The 20,585-nt window shown below is 48.7% G+C and overlaps 1 protein-coding gene across 1 annotated transcript; it reads right to left on the reverse strand.

Annotated features, from left to right (window-relative positions):
• Positions 1–15,196: 15,196 nt before the first annotated feature.
• Positions 15,197–15,655, reverse strand: LOC119090260 (cuticle protein 7-like). Its single transcript, XM_037213044.1, has one exon. The coding sequence runs from the start codon at positions 15,653–15,655 to the stop codon at positions 15,197–15,199; it is 459 nt and encodes a 152-aa protein (XP_037068939.1).
• Positions 15,656–20,585: the final 4,930 nt, after the last annotated feature.

Consider the following 20,585-nt stretch of genomic DNA (forward strand, 5'->3'; position numbering starts at 1 on the left):
GCAGCTGTCCCGTATGTTGGGGCAGCAGGCTTAAAGGTGCGCTTGTAGGCTGGAGTGGTAGCCTTGTAGGACAGAAAAGTGGGCTGATAGGCAGCGGTGACGGCTGGCTGATGGACGAGAGTAGCGGCCCTGTTCGCGGGCTTGTAAACATTGGCAGCAGACTTGTAGGCCGGAGCAGCAGCCTTGTAGGCAGGAGCGGGGTGATACTCGGGGTACTGGGCCTCTCCCTCGTAGGTGACCTCGGCGTTGTAGCCGCCGTACTGGTCGGCGACGTACTTGACGTGCTGGATGCGGCCGTCTGGCAGAGCCACCGAGTAATATCCCTGGGTGTTGTGGCCGTCGTTCTCCTCCTTCTTGACGAAGTTGGTGCCCGTGTAGTGGTCGCTGACGGCGTAGTCGTATGCGAACGGCTTGGCCTCCTCCTTGTACTGGTACTCTGGGTGGTATGACGGGGAGTCGGGAGCCGGTGCAGCGGCGACGGCGGCGGCCAGGGCGGCGACGGCGACAAAGACCTGAAGGTGGAAATGTAGTACGTTATTCCCACTGAAATTGATTCCTGATCGGAACTGATATCGTGTCTTTAAGTGTTTTTGAGAAGTTCCGCGTAGCTATATAGCTCCTGTACTTATGATTCATAGCCTGAATTTGACATCTCATTCACTTTGTATGTGCACAAATGCAGATGAGATGACAACCATTGTGAGCAATATCGTACTTCTAGTTGAACCACTACTTCGCACCTTCATGCTACAAGCTTTGATGGCGGAGAATGCAGTGCAACTGATACCTTCTCCACAATGCCTTCGCTTTTAAGCGCCAGCTCCAAGTCGCTGATGGCCTGAGGTCACGGCCCGATCCCTCCGCATGCGACCGTTTAGCGATGGACCCCCAGCTGGGCTCTCACGGCCACTCCCTGTTGGTCACGTCCGTCTCCACACGCGGCGACCCTGCGGCCGCTGACCCGTCTCAGTTGCAGCAGCCTCGGGCGCTTACCGCTCTACCCAGACCCATGACACCGAGCTAGGACTTCGCGCGCAGAGGTTTGGGAATGGATGGTGAAGATCGAAACGGTAGCTTAACATGGAAACCAATAACAGAGCGTGATTGGTTGCAATGCGGGATGCATAACATGTAATATCTGCAAGAACCGTTTCTGAATAGCCCTGCGGCCCGTCTGATGCGCAGGGCAAGCTGCCCAGCACAACTCACTGTGCAGTGTAGGAAGAACATGTAGAATCATCAAAAATTCACCTCAAGTCTGAAAGTGGGCGGAAAAGCCAGCTGATTGGCACAAATCGTCACTTCCTGTGGATACCGTGTGTGCGGAAGTAAAAACAGTGAATGCGGAATTTCATGAAGAACCATTGACTCGCTGCTCAGGCATCATGCCCATCGTGGTTCCATTTTCCCTGCAATTTTCATTGTCCTGTCATTACCAAAGGCCTTGCTTTTTTAGCACAGGAGGATCAAGCTGTTTATGGCAGTTCTGGAAAAACCACTAGAGGTTGAAAACTGCGAGGACAATGTATCACATTTGTTACTTGAGATCGGATGCTACCAAGATCCGCATGGATTCAGCCTGGTATTATCCAACCCATCCAGGCCTTATCTCCCTGATCCCCTGGCAAGGTGTGAAAAACGGTCCACAGATCATCTATACCAAGTGAAGGAATTGTAATAATCTGCGTCACCGTCACGCTGTGATCGGGAACAAAGCAAGGGATGCCGCGCATAGGAGAGATCTCACAGACCCTCCGGACCGGCGATACAAGTGGTGAAAGGCGGATGTGGAGGGTGCCAGGTCTCCTTTTCCGCTTGCCATTGAAAAACATAGCCTTCTGTCGCTTTTTGAAGGTCGTGAAGATTCCATCGCGCCCATACTCGATATTGCGTCAAGCTTTGCAGAGCGTCAGCCAGCTGAAAATCTATTTTTTTAGTATAACTTATTAGATATAGCATACCACGGCCACACCACGCCAGCCGTGTGTTAGATCATTGCTAACTCAAGGTCCCCAACCCATCAGCTGTAGTTTTCTTCGCCCAGTTGCCAAACATTAACACACGCTCGGGAAAGGTCTTCTCCCCGCCACCAATTTTTAGCGGAAGAAGTTTTGAACGGCGGCCAGGTCAGGCCGTCGACGTTAAGATTGGGTCATATAGTTCAACTCAAGATGGGTCGGCGGGTGGCAATGCCTTTTTACATTTTTCCGATGTGAGCAAACTTTCAGGGTGTATGGAGTGACCAACTACACTTCTGAGCGTTTGTGTTTATCTGTATGAATAGTTATTGGTCCATGCCCATCGATTCAATATAGCTTTGCATCAGACCAATTTTGGCTACGAAAAGCGTATTGGGTGCGAGGAGGACACGGATATATCAAACTGTTTTTTTCTGATTGAACAGGAAGCCCTTCACATGTGTTCTAGAAAAAAGGCCAAATCACATCAGGATTATAATTTTGGACGAAAAATGCGAATGATGATGGATAAGCGATGGCTTGATCATTTTCTTTCCAATGTGTCGCTCTCAACACCGCTCTCCACATCTAGTTGTGATTTCAAATATTCGTAGGTTCACTGCATAAGCCACACATTTCACTCCGGTCACTGTTCATTTCGTTTCGCGGACGAATTCTTTGTACCAGATTGAGGCTACAGTCTTTTGCCAATAATTTTTACAAGCAAAGAATTCGTAGTCGCGCAGCGTGGCGGTCAGGCGACAGATCAAGGAAGCTGCAGTATTCCATTTGCTTGGGATGTGTATATATGTTCAATGCTCGGTATCGCTGTTATTGTGGTTTGGTTATTGGTTTATTTAGTACGTGATCATTCCACAGACAAAAGCCCTATCTGGAAGCAGCAGAATTTACAATATACGATTTTATAATTCACACACCAGCAAAAACCCTAACCCAGCGCGCGTTGCGCGCGCGCGTGCACACACACACACACACACACACACACACACACACACACACACACACACACCACACACACACACACACACACACACACATACACATTACACACGGTCGCACATCAAGTCATCAAGAGAATGTTCGACGCGTGCCGGCGAACCTAAGCAAATAAGATTGGAATAATTTTGTTGGAAGAAAACGTCAGTTGAAGAATACTGCAAAAAAAAAAATTGTAAACAGCGAGTGAGCGTGCGACAAATCCACTTTTAACAGTGTTGACCCTTGCCAATAACTCGTTGAAAAGGTTAATATGCCGCGAAGGCCAGCCGGGTGTAGCCAGACTGAACAGTGACGTCAAGTTAACGCAGCAACCGTTTCCCTGACTACGAAAACTAAAACAATACGTGGAGAATCGGAGGGGGGTTATTGATCGCTCACATGAAGTGTAGATCGGGTGCGGTGGTGTGATGATGGTGTGACGCTTACGCCACCATCAACAGTATGTGCATATAGCCTAATGAGATGGACCGCGTACCAACAATAACAACATGGACGTCTGAGCAGCTGTTTTATTGACATATTTATGAATAATTATAATCACAAGACCACATTCGTGCATACATTCACTGGGCATCCCTCATGCCGAGTACGTTGCAGGCTTGTATGGCAGGGCAGCAACCTTGTAGACAGGGGAAGAATTGTGAACAGCAGCAGGGTTGTAAGCCGGATCGGCAGCCTTGTAGGCAGGGGCGAGGTGGTACTGGGGGTACTGGGCCTCTCCCTCGTAGGTGACCTCAGCGTTGTAGCCGCCGTAGTTGTCGGCGACGTACTTGACGTGCTGGACACGTCCGTCGGGCAGAGCCACTGAGTAATATCCCTGGGTGTTGTGGCCATCGCTCTCCTCCTTCTTGGCGAAGTTGGCTCCGGTGTAGTGGTCGTTGACGGCGTAGTCGTAGGCGAACGGCTTGGCCTCCTCCTTGTACTGGTACTCCGGGTGGTATGACGAGGAGTCGGGAGCCGGTGCAGCGGCGGCGGCGGCGGCCAGTGCGGCGACGACGACTAAGGCCTGGAGGCAAAAATCTAGTCTGCTATACATACTGAAATGCATTCCTGATCGGAACCGATATCGCATCTTTAAGTGCTTTTGACAAGCTTTTAATAGCTGTGTAGTTCCTGTAAACATGATTGATAGTCTGAATCATACATATCATTCATTTTGTTTGCACTCAAAAGGTGGCCACCATAGCGACCAATATCGTAGTTTTAGTTGAAACACTAATTCGCACCTTCATGCTACACGCTTTGGTGGCGGAGATTGCAGTGAAACTGATACCTTCTCTACAAAGCCTTCGCTTTTAAGCGCGAGCTCCAAGCCGCTGATGGCCTGAGGTCACGGTCCGATCCCTCCACATGCGACCGTTTGGCGATGGACCATCAGCTGGGCTCTCACGGCCACTCCCTGTTGGTCACGCCTGTCTCCGCACGCGGCGACCCCGCGGCCGCTGACCCGTCTCAGTTGGAGCAGCCTCGGGCACTTACCGCTCTCCCCAGATCCGTGACACCAAGCTGGGACGTCGCGCGGTGAGGCTTCGGAATAAATATGGAAAATCGAAACATTAGCTTACCGTATAAATCAATGACATAGCACAACTGACTGTGTAAGATGAGTACAGAAGAACATGCAAAATGATCAGCATTGCACCTCGAGTATCGTAGTGGGCGGAAAAGCCAGCTGCCTGACACAAATCTTCACTGTCTTAAGAGTGGATATGGAAATGCATGAAGAACCATGGAATCACAGCCCAGCCGTGGTGCTCATCACGATCCCACTTTTCATGCAATTCTCATGGTCCTGTTATCACGAAAGACCTGGTCCTTTCAGCACATGAGGATAAAGCTGTTTATGGCAGCTCTGTCAAAAACACTAGAGGTTTAAATCTATGAGGACAATGTACCACACATGATTGAACAGACACATAAGATCTACTGCTACAGAGATGGGCATGCTTTCGGTTTGGCCATTGTCCCGATTCTGCCGTTGCTGATTTCTGACATCTTCTGGTGCCTTTACCTGCAGCATGTACCACAGATACATTACCAGGCACCGCCATTAGTGCGAGCGTGTTGACATGCTGATAACGTGTCTGGATCTATTGTTGCAAACTTACAATATGTCACGATACCACTATCGTAAATTTCGTGTCGTGCCTGTGAAAAATGTTGCATCAGTTTGCATCATTCATGTGAGGTAATATGACGCGAGCGATCACGGCTTTCGTGGATAGTACTTACCATGCTGACATTGGATGTCTTGTGATGAAGCCATTTTTGCTCTTAGTCACTGCAATCAAATTGCAGCCCCTTCCTGGGCAAAAGGCTCCTACTCTACATCAGTGCCGTGGGTGCACACAGAAATTCCCCGTCAACGTTGTGATGTGCACAACATAGCTTGGCATGATCTCCTTGATAAGACAGAAGTGTCAGCCTTATTCCCCGGAGAAACCAGGAAATGGAGATATAGTCAAGTTATCCTGGTTTTTATCCGAGGAATGAGGCTAATACTAACAGTCTTTCCCATGTGAGCAACGTTCCCCGCTAATGCACTTAACAACTTACAAATGATCTCCTTGAGGTACAGAATGACTCAAAAGATATTTCCTCGAGCAGTTGAAACGCTCCTGTCCTAAATTAATGTCATGGGTACATATGCGAGCTCCCGGCCAATACTGCGATGGACACAAAGTACCCAAATGCTATCTCCTTGACATACAGGATTAAAAATACATGTGCCCATGTGACAAAAACACGTGTTTCATTTTTTCGAACTAAACAAACTTTCAGGATGTATGAAGTGACCAACTACTTTTCTCAGCGTTAGTGTTCAGCTGTATGAATCGGTATGGGTCCATCTCAATCGTTTTAATACAGCTTTGAAACAGACCACTTTTGGTCACGATATGCGTTTGGAGTACCAGCGGGTGTAGGGTACATCAAACTGCATTTCCGAGTGGACAAGAAGCTCTTAGCATATTGTGTTGAAAAATATGTATAAAGGAAAATGGTAGTCATGTAGAGCGCAGGGAAGTCATGAGGAGTGATAAGTGGTCTAAAGTTCCCACACTGCTGGCTATGAACACGCCCGCCGCGATGATAAATGAAGCGATGGCTAGGAACGATGGGTAAAGAGAAGGCAGAGTGAAATATGGTAAATTATAATGAAGAAAGTGCTAGAAACGAGACAATAGCTGGGTTTATAAGAGCATGATGCGGCTTGGAGCTTGTCATCCATAAAAAGACAAGTTTTAACAGATCACAACAGCACGATAGATGGAAAGACGAAGGGGAATGTAGAAAGAGGATGGATGAATGCTTGCCTGTTCATTTCGATTCCAAATCTTTGCTCTCAATTTATACCCTTGACATTTGGTCCGTGCTTTTTAAACGGCATATTGATAGGTTCACTGCATTGACCATGGATCTTGCTCCGGTTACTGGTTGTTTTGCTTCGTGCAGTAATTCGTTTTACCAGATTCATGCTGTACTCTTTTGCAAATTATACTTACAACAAAGAGTTATAGTCGCACTGCGTGGCGGCAGAGACAGCTTAAACACGTGGCAATATTACAGCCCGCTTGGAATGTGTATGTGCTTTCAAACATGGTATTGCCTTCGTAGTGGTTTAATCCGACTAGAAAAGCTTAGCATTTTAGTGGCAAATCGGCTTGGAGTCAGCGCTCACTCCAATAAAGTGCAAAGTTGGTTCGTTGGTGTGATGATGGTGTGACGCTTACGCCACAATCAATAGCATGTACATGAAGCCTAAGGAGATGAAACTGCGTACCATCAATATCAGCACAAATGCCTGAGCAGCAGGTTTATTCATATATTTCTAAATTATCGTAATCATAAGACCAATTCGTGCGTGCATTTACCGGGCATCGCTCATGCCGAGTACGTTGCAGGCCTGTGTGCTGTGGCAGCAGCCTTGTAGATGGGGAAGAATCGTACGCAGCAGGCTTGTATGCCGAGGTGGGATGGCCGTAAGCAGGCTTGTGGACAGGCTTGTATGCCGGGGCAGCAGCCTTGTAAGCAGGGGCGGGGTGGTACTCGGGGGTACTGGGCCTCTCCCTCGTAAGTGACCTCAGCGTTGTAGCCGCCGTAGTTGTCGGCGACGTACTTGACGTGCTGGACACAGCCGTCGGGCAGAGCCACCGAGTAATATCCCTGAGTGTTGTGGCCATCGCTCTCCTCCTTCTTGGCGAAGTTGGCTCCGGAGTAGTGGTCGTTGACGGCGTAGTCGTAAGCGAAAGGCTTGGCCTCCTCGTTGTACTGGGGCTGTGGATGGTAAGAGGCCGGCTTGTAGGCCGGGGCAGGCCTGTACACCGGTGTATCCGGGGCTGGGGCGGCAGCTGCAACAGCCAGCACGGCGGCAACGACGAGAGCCTGCAATGCCATAGAAAATACGTTATCAATGAGTCATTCGTTCCAGCATCTTCGTCATTTTTCCGAACACGATGTATTTGCCTGACAAATCCCTAGCACCCGACAAGTTGCTACATCAACAATATAGCTCAAGCACATGCCTGCATGTTGTGTTTTGGTGGCCGAGTATGCAGTGAAACTGGTGCCTGCTTCTGCAGTCCTTTCGCTTTTATAGGTCGGCCGCCAACCCCTGGTAGAAGACCACGGTCATTACCTCACTGAACAGACTGCCCCCCCGCGCGTTGTCATCGGCTGGGCTGGTGTCAGCATGGATTGGCATGGACCCGCGGCTACTCCATAATGCAGTCTCCACACCTGCCATGCCGTTTTGCGCCCATTTAAAAAGACTGTTCCACGCCTGAAGATACTGAGGCAGGGATCAGAGCTGATGGTAAAAGCTAGCTGGTTAGGATTGTTACGCTTTGAAATGCAAAATCCACTATAGGTAGCACGATTTTATTACTTAGAAAGCATGCTTTTCAATATACCATCGTTTGATTACGTCATGAACCGCTTTTACGTCATCAAAGCCTTCGACATATTTGCCGTGCTCAAGGTGCCAATATAGCGAAACGTGACTCAGTTGTGCACCCCTACACGCCGTAAAGATGGCGTCATTTGTTTTTCCTGTGAAATTGTCGTCACAAGCATTAGTTGTGTGTCTTTTTGTCCTTTTTCGCGTTTTGGTTGTATGTTCTTGAGTGATGTGATGTCTATTATTTGCATTGGTATTTTTCGGTCGCGCTACAGTACCTTGATTATTAGATTACCAGGTTCATTTCTGTCATAACTGGAAGATACCTTAACGCCTGTGTAATTCCTCACAAAACGCCTCCAACGATCACACGGCTCGTGTTCGAGGCACGCAATCGGCAGCGCAATCTGGCCGTTTACCAGTTGCCTTATGACGTCACACGTTCGTCATAAAAGCCAGATCCAGCAGGATGGCTTATCATGACAAATATCTCAAGGAACGTTATTTGTCCAGGTGGGTTGGAAGAAATCATACCAATATGCAATATCATCCACGTTGTCCAGCTGCACGCGAGGCAAAACTTTTCCCGCACAGACCAGCACTTATCTGGTAAGAATGCCATGAGCATATACCTGTAAAAAGATATACAGCCTCCTCCACTATGTACCTCAATGCCAGCAATGCATCTGGCGTATGCGACGCAGACAAAATAAATGGGCAGACAACAGACCCACCACGTTCGCCACTGCCTTGCACCACGCTCGGCGTCACGTCCATAGAGCGCGAGGCCGTGGAAGTCCGAATTGCGCTGTAATGATTTGCCACTTGAGGCTGTCACGCACTTCATCAAGCTTGTCGTTAATTTCTGCACAATCCGCCCGCTGGTCACATACTTCTGCCACTAGGCATATTCGTTATTGGTACCAAGGAAGTCCTATGTTCCTGCCGCCCAATTTGCGTAAAAGACTGGTGTGTGGGCCTTCACTTTTCACGTCACTTGCATTTCAGTGCATTGTTGCATGGACTTGCAAAGTCTATGATCATATTTGCCACATAATTCTACGTTACTGACTCGCTGATTATATGTGCATTCCTCTATCGGCTTGTTCACTATCTACACGAATGTTCCTAGTTTCCCTTTGTCTCTCAGCATTACGTCCGGAATCTGGCGGTCTGCCGTGTATGGAAATCCTGGCACCAGTGACGTCACGCTAACGTTAAGCGAGGATAAAGCGAGGATCACCGGGCAGCTTTACCTCTCTTATCCTGCCATGTTTCCGGTGAAAATACGTGGAAAATAGAAATATATTTGAAATATATGTGATATTGAAATGAAATATCAAATATACATGAATATATGTGAGCAAATAAAAAACTGGCTTCATTTGCTCCCACCTTGTTACAAGCTTTTCCCGTATAGGCGTTTCCATTAACACCCCTTTAAAGCGCTCGCTAGCGAAATTGCGTGGTCCACTCAACGAACTTTTAAAAGTCGACCATGCCATCAGGTGGTGATACCGTTTTGTAAGAATTGGTTTTGTTGCGTCACGTTGCATCGCATGTCGCGACCTGAAGTAATGTGGGAAAAGGCTGGCATTTGCGGTCAACCTTTTAGTGGTAATATGCCTATGACGTTAAAACGCTAAGTTGCATTTAATTTTGATTTATCCTTTCTCAGAAATATGACTTTCCTACATGCCAAAAACATAGACACCTTGAACTAAATGGTCTTTCAGGCGTAAATGATAACAGCAAGTACATGCATATATAATGGCAAAATAACAAGTCTGGGCTAATAAGGGTTTGAGGTAGAATTCTTCGGTAGAGCTCACATTTCGCTTACATCACACCCGGATATTGTCATTTTAACCCTAGTTAGGTACGTGTCTATATCATCCACACTTAATGTGATACATGCCGATATGTGTGGCGTCGACGCGTTTCAGAAGGTCACGATTCATATCTGTCAAAGTCAATTAATATCTTAATTAGCTGAACAACACTTTGAAACAAATAATATATATCCATGCAAATGCCTGGACGGCCAGTTTCCGTTTCTGCCTGTGCTTTTCTGAGAAATGGTGTGTGAGGAGGACGTTCTAATGACATGACCGATCTAAATTTTCATTCTTATACCTTCGCACTATATCTGTGTTCCCAAATTACAGTTTCGCTTCGGACTTAACCCACTTAATAAATATATACTTTCGGATGAAAAACGACCAAAATTGTACAAATTGGATGCAATAGAATTAGTCCAAAGAAGAGCTAGGACGCGAGCTGTCAGTTGGGCATGGGAGAAAGTATAGCTTGTTCCAATGCAAAGTTCTAAACGGACACAATCCTCCTGCGTCATAAGCCATGTGTTCTTAGCCATTTATCACCCAACTCAACTGCTAAAGTTAGATGATCTCTCCACATGCAACGTCATGGGTCACATTATGGTAAACTTCTAGGAAGCTGGGGTTGCACAGAAATTCCGTGCGAATTCGTCAGCGCAGCCGGTGACACCGTTGGAGGCGTCCGTTTACTGGGAACCTGACCGTGACCGTCTATCAGTGGTTAACGGCCGACCTATAAAAGCGAAAGCACCAAGGGAGCAGACACCACTTGCACTGCACACCAGGCCATCAGAACACACTATGCAGGTATGTGCTGGAATGATACCATTGATATGGTGACCTGTTGGCTACTAGAGAGTTTGTTTCAAACCAAGTACACTGTGGGTTTAGCTATTAGACATGCACTGCACGGATGGTGAGGCTATGAGATATATCGTAGAAAAACTGCGTCATTAAAATGGCCGCCTGATCCGTCATGTATCCTCCACGGCATTGCAGGGTTTCGTCATTGCCGCCGTGCTGGCTGTCGCCGCCGCCGCCCCGGCGCCGGAGACGCCGGGCTACAAGCCCGCTCCGGCCCAGTACCACCCGGCCACCTCCTACAAGCCGGCCTCCTACCACCCGGAGCCCCAGTACAAGGAGGAGGCCAAGCCGTTCGCATATGACTACGCCGTCAACGACCACTACACCGGCACCAACTTTGCCAAGAAGGAGCAGAGCGATGGCCACAGCACCCAGGGATATTACTCGGTGGCTCTGCCCGACGGCCGTGTCCAGCACGTCAAGTACGTCGTCGACAACTACGGCGGCTACAACGCTGATGTCACCTACGAGGGAGAGGCCCAGTACCCCGAATACCACCCCGCCCCTGCCTACAAGGCTGCTGCCCCGGCCTACAAGCCTGTCCACAAGCCTGCTTACAGCCATTCCACCCCGGCATACAAGCCTGCGACGTACTAGTTACAGAGTTAGAACATGAATATATGTACGCCGGGGTACGCCGTTCTCTCTATATATATCGCATAAAGTCACATCACAACGCACAGCTTCAAAACGCCAACACAACTTGCTCGCTCCTAATACGTCACACCCGGCTTAAAGCTCGGGGCAGCCGTCTTATGAGAGGACTTGTAGGCAGAGGTCGAGGACTTGTGCGGAGAGGGCCTCTGGTTTGTCTACCGGGACAACAGATGTGTAGGTCTGGGGCAGCAGATGTGTAGGCCGGGGCAGCAGATGTATAGGCCGGGGCAGCAGATGTGTACGCCGGGGTAGCAGTTGTATAGGCCGGGGCAGCAGATGTGTAGGCCAGGGCAGCAGATGCGTAGGCCGGGAGGGCAGGGGGGTAGGAAAGAGAAAGAGCAGTGTACGCGGGGGCAGCAGACTTCAAGTCAGGCTGATGGGCCTGGGCAGTGGTCTGGTAAACAGGTGCAGTTGCCTGGTAAGCAGGGGCAGCTGTCCCGTATGTTGGGGCAGCAGGCTTAAAGGTGCGCTTGTAGGCTGGAGTGGTAGCCTTGTAGGACAGAAAAGTGGGCTGGTAGGCAGCGGTGACGGCTGGCTGATGGACGAGAGTAGCGGCCCTGTTCGCGGGCTTGTAAACATTGGCAGCAGACTTGTAGGCCGGAGCAGCAGCCTTGTAGGCGGGAGCGGGGTGGTACTCGGGTACTGGGCTTCTCCCTCGTAGGTGACCTCGGCGTTGAAGCCACCGTACTTGTCGGCGACGTACTTGACGTGCTGGATGCGGCCGTCTGGCAGAGCCACCGAGTAATATCCCTGGGTGTTGTGGCCGTCGTTCTCCTCCTTCTTGACGAAGTTGGTGCCCGTGTAGTGGTCGCTGACGGCGTAGTCGTATGCGAACGGCTTGGCCTCCTCCTTGTACTGGTACTCCGGGTGGTATGACGGGGAGTCGGGAGCCGGTGCAGCGGCGACGGCGGCGGCCAGGGCGGCGACGGCGACGAGGACCTGAAGGTGGAAATGCAGTCCGTTATACCCACTGAAATGCATTCCTGATCGGGACTGATATCGTGTCTTGAAGTGGTTTTGAGAAGTTCCTCGTAACTAGATTGCTCCTGTACTTATGATCCATAACCTGAATTTGAAATCTCATTCACTTTGTATGCATGCAAATGCAGATGAGATGACCACCATAGCGACCAATACCGTACTTCTAGTTGAACCTCTGGTGCATACCGTCATGCTACAAGCTTTGATGGCGGAGAATGCAGTGCGACTGATACCTTCTGCACAATGTCTTCGTTTTTAAGCGCCAGCTCCAAGCCGCTGATGGCCTGAGGTCACGGTCCGATCCCTCCGCATGCGACCGTTTGGCGATGGACCGTCAGCTGGGCTCTCACGGCCACTCCCTGTTGGTCACGCCCGTCTCCGCACCCGGCGACCCTGCGGCCGCTGACCCGTCTCAGTTGCAGCAGCCTCGGGCGCTTACCGCTCTACCCAGACCCATGACACCGAGCTAGGACTTCGCGCGCAGAGGTTTGGGAATGGATGTTGAGGGTCGAAACGGTAGCTTAACATAGAAACCAATAACAGGGCGTGATTGGTTGCAATGCGAAATACATAACATGTAATATCTGCAAGAACCGTTTCTGAATAGCCCTGCGGCCCGTCTGATGCAAAGGGCAAGCTGCCCAGCACAACTCACTGTGCAGTGTAGAAAGAACATGTAGAATCATCAAAAATGCACCTCAAGTATGAAAGTGGACGGAAAAGCCAGCTGATTGACACAAATTGTCACTTCCTGTGGATACCGTGTGTGCGGAAGTAAAAACAGTGAATGCGGAATTTCATGAAGAACCATGGACTCGCTGCTCAGGCATCATGCCCATCGTGGCTCCGTTTTCCCTGCAATTTGCATTGTCCTGTCATTACCAAAGGCCTTGCTTTTTTAGCACAAGAGGATCAAGCTGTTTATAGCAGTTCTGGCAAAACCACTAGAGGCTGAAAACTGCGAGGACAAAGTATCACACATGACGGAACAGACACGTCAGATCGGATGCTGCAGAGACCGGTATGGATTTAGTCTGGTATTTTCCAATCCATCCAGGCCTTATCTCTCTGATCCCCTGGCAAGGTGTGAGACATGATCCACAGATCATCTATACCAAGTGAAGGAATTGTAATAATTTTCGTCACCGGCATGCTGGGATAACAAACAAGGCCAGGGATGCAGCGTATGGGAGAGATCTCACAGACCCTCCGGACCGGCGCTACAAGTGGTGAAAGGCGGATGTGGAGGGTGCCAGGTCTCCTTTTCCGCTTGCCATTGAAAAACATAGCCTTTTGTCGCTTTTTGAAGGTTGTGAAAATTCCATCGCGCCCATACTCGATATTGCGTCAAGCTTTGCACAGCGTCAGCCAGCTGAAAATCTATTTTTTTAGTATAACTTATTAGATATAGCATACCACGGCCACACCACGCCAGCCGTGTGTTAGATCATTGCTAACTCAAGGTCCCCAACCCATCAGCTGTAGCTTTCTTCGCCCAGTTGCCAAACATTAACACACGCTCGGGAAAGGTCTTCTCCCCGCCACCAATTTTTAGCGGAATAGGTTTTGAACGGCGGCCAGGTCAGGCCGTCGACGTTAAGATTGGGTCATATAGTTCAACTCAAGATGGGTCGGCGGGTGGCAATGCCTTTTTACATTTTTCCGATGTGAGCAAACTTTCAGGGTGTATGGAGTGACCAACTACACTTCTGAGCGTTTGTGTTTATCTGTATGAATATTTATTGGTCCATGCCCATCGATTCAATATAGCTTTGCAACAGACTAATTTTGGCTACGAAAAGCGTATTGGGTGCGAGGAGGAGACGGATATATCAAACTTTTTTTCTGATTGAAACAGGAAGCCCTTCACATGTGTTCTAGAAAAAAGGCCAAATCACATCAGGATTATAATTTTGGACGAAAAATGCGAATGATGATGGATAAGCGATGGGCTTGATCATTTTCTTTCCAATGTGTCGCTCTCAAACAACGCTCTCCACATCTAGTTGTGATTTCAATATTCGTAGGTTCACTGCATAAGCCACACATTTCACTCCGGTCACTGTTCATTTCGTTTCGCGGACGAATTCTTTGTACCAGATTGAGGCTACAGTCTTTTGCCAATATTTTTACAACAAAGAATTCGTAGTCGCGCAGCGTGGCGGTCAGCGACAGATCAAGGAAGCTGCAGTATTCCATTTGCTTGGGATGTGTATATATGTTCAATGCTCGGTATCGCTGTTATTGTGGTTTGGTTATTGGTTTATTTAGTACGTGATCATTCCACAGACAAAAGCCCTATTATGGAAGCAGCAGAATTTACAATATACGATTTTATAATTCACACACCAGCAAAAACCCTAACCCAGCGCGCGTGCGCGCGCGCGTGCACACACACACACACACACACACACACACACACACACACACATTACACACAGTCGCACATCAAGTCATCAAGAGAATGTTCGACGCGTGCCGGCGAACCTAAGCAAATAGGGCTGGAATAATTTTGTTGGAAGAAAAACGTCAGTGAAGAACACTGAAAAAAAAAATTGTAAACAGCGAGTGAGCATGCGACAAATCCACTTTTAACAGTGTTGACCCTTGCCAATAACTCGTTGAAAAGGTTAATATGCCGCGAACGCCAGCCGGGTGTAGCCAGACTGAACAGTGACGTCAAGTTAACGCAGCAACCGTTTCCCTGACTACGAAAACTAAACCAATACGTGGAGAATCGGGGGGGGGGGGGGGGGGGGGGGGGTTATTGATCGCTCAAATAAAGTGTAGATCGGGTGCGGTGGTGTGATGATGGTGTGACGCTACGCCACCATCAACAGTATGTGCATATAGCCTAATGAGATGGACCCGCGTACCAACAATACAACATGGACGTCTGAGCAGCTGTTTTATTGACATATTTATGAATAATTATAATCACAAAGACCGCATTCGTGCATACATTCACTGGGCATCCCTCATGCCGAGTACGTTGCAGGCTTGTATGGCAGGGCAGCAACCTTGTAGACAGGGGAAGAATTGTGAACAGTAGCAGGTTTGTAAGCCGGGGCAGCAGCCTTGTAGGCAGGGGCGGGGTGGTACTCGGGGTACTGGGCCTCTCCCTCGTAGGTGACCTTAGCGTTGTAACCGCCGTAGTTGTCGGCGACGTACTTGACGTGCTGGACACGTCCGTCGGGCAGAACCACCGAGTAATATCCCTGGGTGTTGTGGCCATCGCTCTCCTCCTTCTTGGCGAAGTTGGCTCCGGTGTAGTGGTCGTTGACGGCGTAGTCGTAGGCGAACGGCTTGGCCTCCTCCTTGTACTGGTACTCCGGGTGGTATGACGGGGAGTCGGGAGCCGGTGCAGCGCCGGCGGCGGCGGCCAGTGCGGCGACGACGACTAAGGCCTGGAGGCAAAAATCTAGTCTGCTATACATACTGAAATGCATTCCTGATCGGAACCGATATCGCATCTTTAAGTGCTTTTGACAAGCTTTTAATAGCTGTGTAGTTCCTGTAAACATGATTGATAGTCTGAATCATACATATCATTCATTTTGTTTGCACTCAAAAGGTGGCCACCATAGCGACCAATATCGTAGTTTTAGTTGAAACACTAATTCGCACCTTCATGCTACACGCTTTGGTGGCGGAGATTGCAGTGAAACTGATACCTTCTCTACAAAGCCTTCGCTTTTAAGCGCGAGCTCCAAGCCGCTGATGGCCTGAGGTCACGGTCCGATCCCTCCACATGCGACCGTTTGGCGATGGACCATCAGCTGGGCTCTCACGGCCACTCCCTGTTGGTCACGCCTGTCTCCGCACGCGGCGACCCCGCGGCCGCTGACCCGTCTCAGTTGGAGCAGCCTCGGGCACTTACCGCTCTCCCCAGATCCGTGACACCAAGCTGGGACGTCGCGCGGTGAGGCTTCGGAATAAATATGGAAAATCGAAACATTAGCTTACCGTATAAATCAATGACATAGCACAACTGACTGTGTAAGATGAGTACAGAAGAACATGCAAAATGATCAGCATTGCACCTCGAGTATCGTAGTGGGCGGAAAAGCCAGCTGCCTGACACAAATCTTCACTGTCTTAAGAGTGGATATGGAAATGCATGAAGAACCATGGAATCACAGCCCAGCCGTGGTGCTCATCACGATCCCACTTTTCATGCAATTCTCATGGTCCTGTTATCACGAAAGACCTGGTCCTTTCAGCACATGAGGATAAAGCTGTTTATGGCAGTTCTGTCAAAAACACTAGAGGTTTAAATCTATGAGGACAATGTACCACACATGATGGAACAGACACATAAGATCTACTGCTACAGAGATGGGCATGCTTTCAGTTTGGCCATTGTCCCGATTCTGCCGTTGCTGATTTCTGACATCTTCTGGTGCCTTTACCTGCAGCATGTACCACAGATACATTACCAGGCACCGCCATTAGTGCGAGCGTGTTGACATGCTGATAACGTGTCTGGATCTATTGTTGCAAACTACAATATGTCACGATACCATATCGTAAACTTCGTGTCGTGCCTGTGAAAAATATCAGTTTGCATCATTCATGTGAGGTAATATGACGCGAGCGATCACGGCTTTCGTGGATAGTACTTACCATGCTGACATTGGATGTCTTGTGATGAAGCCATTTTTGCTCTTAGTCACTGCAATCAAATTGCGCCCCTTCCTGGGAAAAGGCTCCTACTCTACATCAGTGCCGTGGGTGCACACGGAAATTCCCCGTCAACGTTGTGATGTGCACAACATAGCTTGGCATGATCTCCTTGATAAGACAGAAGTGTCAGCCTTATTCCTCGGGGAAACCAGGAAATGGAGATATAGTCAAGTTATCCTGGTTTTTATCCGAGGAATGAGGCTAATACTACAGTCTTTCTCATGTGAGCAACGTTCCCCGCTAATGCACTTAACAACTTACAAATGATCTCCTTGAGGTACAGAATGACTCAAAAGATATTTGCTCGAGCAGTTAAAACGCTCCTGTCCTAAATTAATGTCATGGGTACATATGCGAGCTCCCGGCCAATACTGCGATGGACACAAAGTACCCAAATGCTATCTCCTTGACATACAGGATTAAAGATACATGTGCCCATGTGACAAAAACACGTGTTTTATTTTTTCGAACTAAACAAACTTTCAGGATGTATGAAATGACCAACTACTTTTCTCAGCGTTAGTGTTCAGCTGTATGAATCGGTATGGGTCCATCTCAATCGTTTCAATACAGCTTTGAAACAGACCACTTTTGGTCACGATATGCGTTTGGAGTACCAGCGGGTGAAGGGTACATCAAACTGCATTTCCGAGTGGACAAGAAGCTCTTAGCATATTGTGTTGAAAATATGTCTAAAGAAAATGGTAGTTCTGCAGAGCGCAGAGAAGTCATGAGGAGTGATAAGTGGTCTAAAGTTCCCACACTGCTGGCTATGAACACGCCCGCCGCGATGATAAATGAAGCGATGGCTAGGAACGATGGGTAAAGAGAAGGCAGAGTGAAATATGGTAAATTATAATGAAGAAAGTGCTAGAAACGAGACAATAGCTGGGTTTATAGGAGCATGATGCGGCTTGGAGCTTGTCATCCATAAAAAGACAAGTTTAACAGATCACAACAGCACGATAGAATGGAAAGACGAAGGGGAATGTAGAAAGAGGATGGATGAATGCTTGCCTGTTCATTTCGATTCCAAATCTTTGCTCTCAATCTATACCCTTGACATTTGGTCCGTGCTTTTAAACGGCATATTGATAGGTTCACTGCATTGACCATGGATCTTGCTCCGGTTACTGGTTGTTTTGCTTCGTGCAGTAATTCGTTTTACCAGATTCATGCTGTACTCTTTTGCAAATTATACTTACAACAAAGAGTTAATTGTCGCACTGCGTGGCGGCACAGACAGCTTAAACACGTGGCAATATTAAAGCCGCTTGGAATGTGTATGTGCTTTCAAAACATGGTATTGCCTTCGTAGTGGTTTCATCCGACTAGAAAAGCTTAGCATTTTAGTGGCAAATCGGCTTGGAGTCAGCGCTCACTCCAATAAAGTGCAAAGTTGGTTCGTTGGTGTGATGATGGTGCGACGCTTACGCCACAGTCAACAGCATGTACATGAAGACTAAGGAGATAAACTGCGTACCATCAATATCAGCACAAATGCCTGAGCAGCAGGTTTATTGATATATTTCTAAATTATCGTAATCATAAGACCATATTCGTGCATGCATTTGCCGGGCATCGCTCATGCTGAGTGCGTTGCAGGCCTGTGTGCTGTGGCAGCAGCCTTGTAGACGGGGGAAGAATCGTACGCAGCAGGCTTGTATGCCGAGGTGGGATGGCCGTAAGCAGGCTTGTGGACAGGCTTGTATGCCGGGGCAGCAGCCTTGTAAGCAGGGGGCGGGTGTGGTACTCGGGGTACTGGGCCTCTCCCTCGTAGGTGACCTCAGCGTTGTAGCCGCCGTAGTTGTCGGCGACGTACTTGACGTGCTGGACACGGCCGTCGGGCAGAGCCACCGAGTAATATCCCTGGGTGTTGTGGCCATCGCTCTGCTCCTTCTTGGCGAAGTTGGCTCCGGAAGTAGTGGTCGTTGACGGCGTAGTCGTAAGCGAAAGGCTTGGCCTCCTCGTTATACTGGGGCTGTAGATGGTAAGAGGCCGGCTTGTAGGCCGGGGCAGGCCTGTACAACCGGTGTATCCGGGGCTGGGGCGGCAGCTGCAACAGCCAGCACGGCGGCAACGACGAGAGCCTGCAATGTTATAGAAAATACGTTATCAATGAGTCATTCGTTCCAGCATCTTCGTCATTTTTCCGAACACGATGTATTTGCCCTGACAAATCCCTAGCACCCGACAAGTTGCTACATCAACAATATAGCTCAAGCACATGCCTGCATGTTGTGTTTTGGTGGCCGAGTATGCAGTGAAACTGGTGCCTGCTTCTGCAGTCCTTTCGCTTTTATAGGTCGGGGCCGCCAACCACTGGTAGAAGACCACGGTCATGACCTCACTGAACGGACTGCCCCCCCCGCGCGTTGTCATCGGCTGGGCTGGTGTCAGCATGGATTGGCATGGACCCGCGGCTTCTCCATAATGCAGTCTCCACACCTGCCATGCCGTTTTGCACCCATTTAAAAAGACTGTTCCACGCCTGAAGATACTGAGGCAGGGATCAGAGCTGATGGTAAAAGCTAGCTGGTTAGGATTGTTACGCTTTGAAATGCAAAATCCACTATAGGTAACACGATTTTATTACTTAGAAAGCATGCTTTTCAATATACCATCGTTTGATTACGTCATGAACCGCTTTAACGTCATCAAAGCCTTCGACATATTTGCCGTGCTCAAGGTGCCAATATAGCGAAAAGTGACTCAGTTGTGCACCCCTACACGCCGTAAAGATGGCGTCATTTGTTTTTCCTGTGAAATTGTCGTCACAAGCATTAGTTGTGTGTCTATTTGTCCTTTTTCGCGTTTTGGTTGTATGTTCTTGAGTGATGTGATGTCTATTATTTGCATTGGTATTTTCGGTCGCGCTACAGTACCTTGATTACTAGATTATCAGGTTCATTTCTGTTATAACTTGAAGATACCTTAACGCCTGTGTAACTCATCACAAAACGCCTCCAACGATCACACGGCTCGTGTTCGAGGCACGCAATCGGCAGCGCAATCTGGCCGTTTACCAGTTGCCTTATGACGTCACACGTTCGTCATAAAAGCCAGATCCAGCAGGATGGCTTATCATGACAAATATCTCAAGGAACGTTATTTTTCTAGGTGGGTTGGAAGATATCATACCAATATGCAATATCATCCACGTTGTCCAGCTGCACGCGAGGCAAAACTTTTCCCGCACAGACCAGCACTTATCTGGTAAGAATGTCATAAGCATATACCTGTAAAAAGATATACAGCCTCCTCCACTATGTACCTCAATGCCAGCAATGTATCTGGCGTATGCGACGCAGACAAAATAAATGGGCAGACAACAGACCCACCACGTTCGCCACTGCCTTGCACCACGCTCGGCGTCACGTCCATAGAGCGCGAGGCCGTGGAAGTTCAAATTGCGCTGTAATGATTTGCCACTTGAGGCTGTCACGCACTTCATCAAGCTTGTCGTTAATTTCTGCACAATCCGCCCGCTGGTCACATACTTCTGCCACTAGGCATATTCGTTATTGGTACCAAGGAAGTCCTATGTTCCTGCCGCCCATTTGCGTAAAAGACTGGTGTGTGAGCCTTCACTTCTCACGTCACTGGATTTCAGTGTATTGTTGCATGGACTTGCAAAGTCTATGATCATATTTGCCACATAATTCTACGTTACTGACTCGC

This window comes from Pollicipes pollicipes, unplaced genomic scaffold, assembly GCF_011947565.3.
Source record: "Pollicipes pollicipes isolate AB1234 unplaced genomic scaffold, Ppol_2.1 Scaffold_3087;HRSCAF=3621_pilon_pilon_pilon, whole genome shotgun sequence".
Lineage (NCBI taxonomy): Eukaryota > Metazoa > Arthropoda > Thecostraca > Pollicipedomorpha > Pollicipedidae > Pollicipes > Pollicipes pollicipes.

Bases quoted from the DNA above. Each gene is read 5' to 3' on its own strand.
- LOC119090260 (XM_037213044.1), bottom strand. From the start codon at position 15,655: ATGTATAGCAGACTAGATTTTTGCCTCCAGGCCTTAGTCGTCGTCGCC.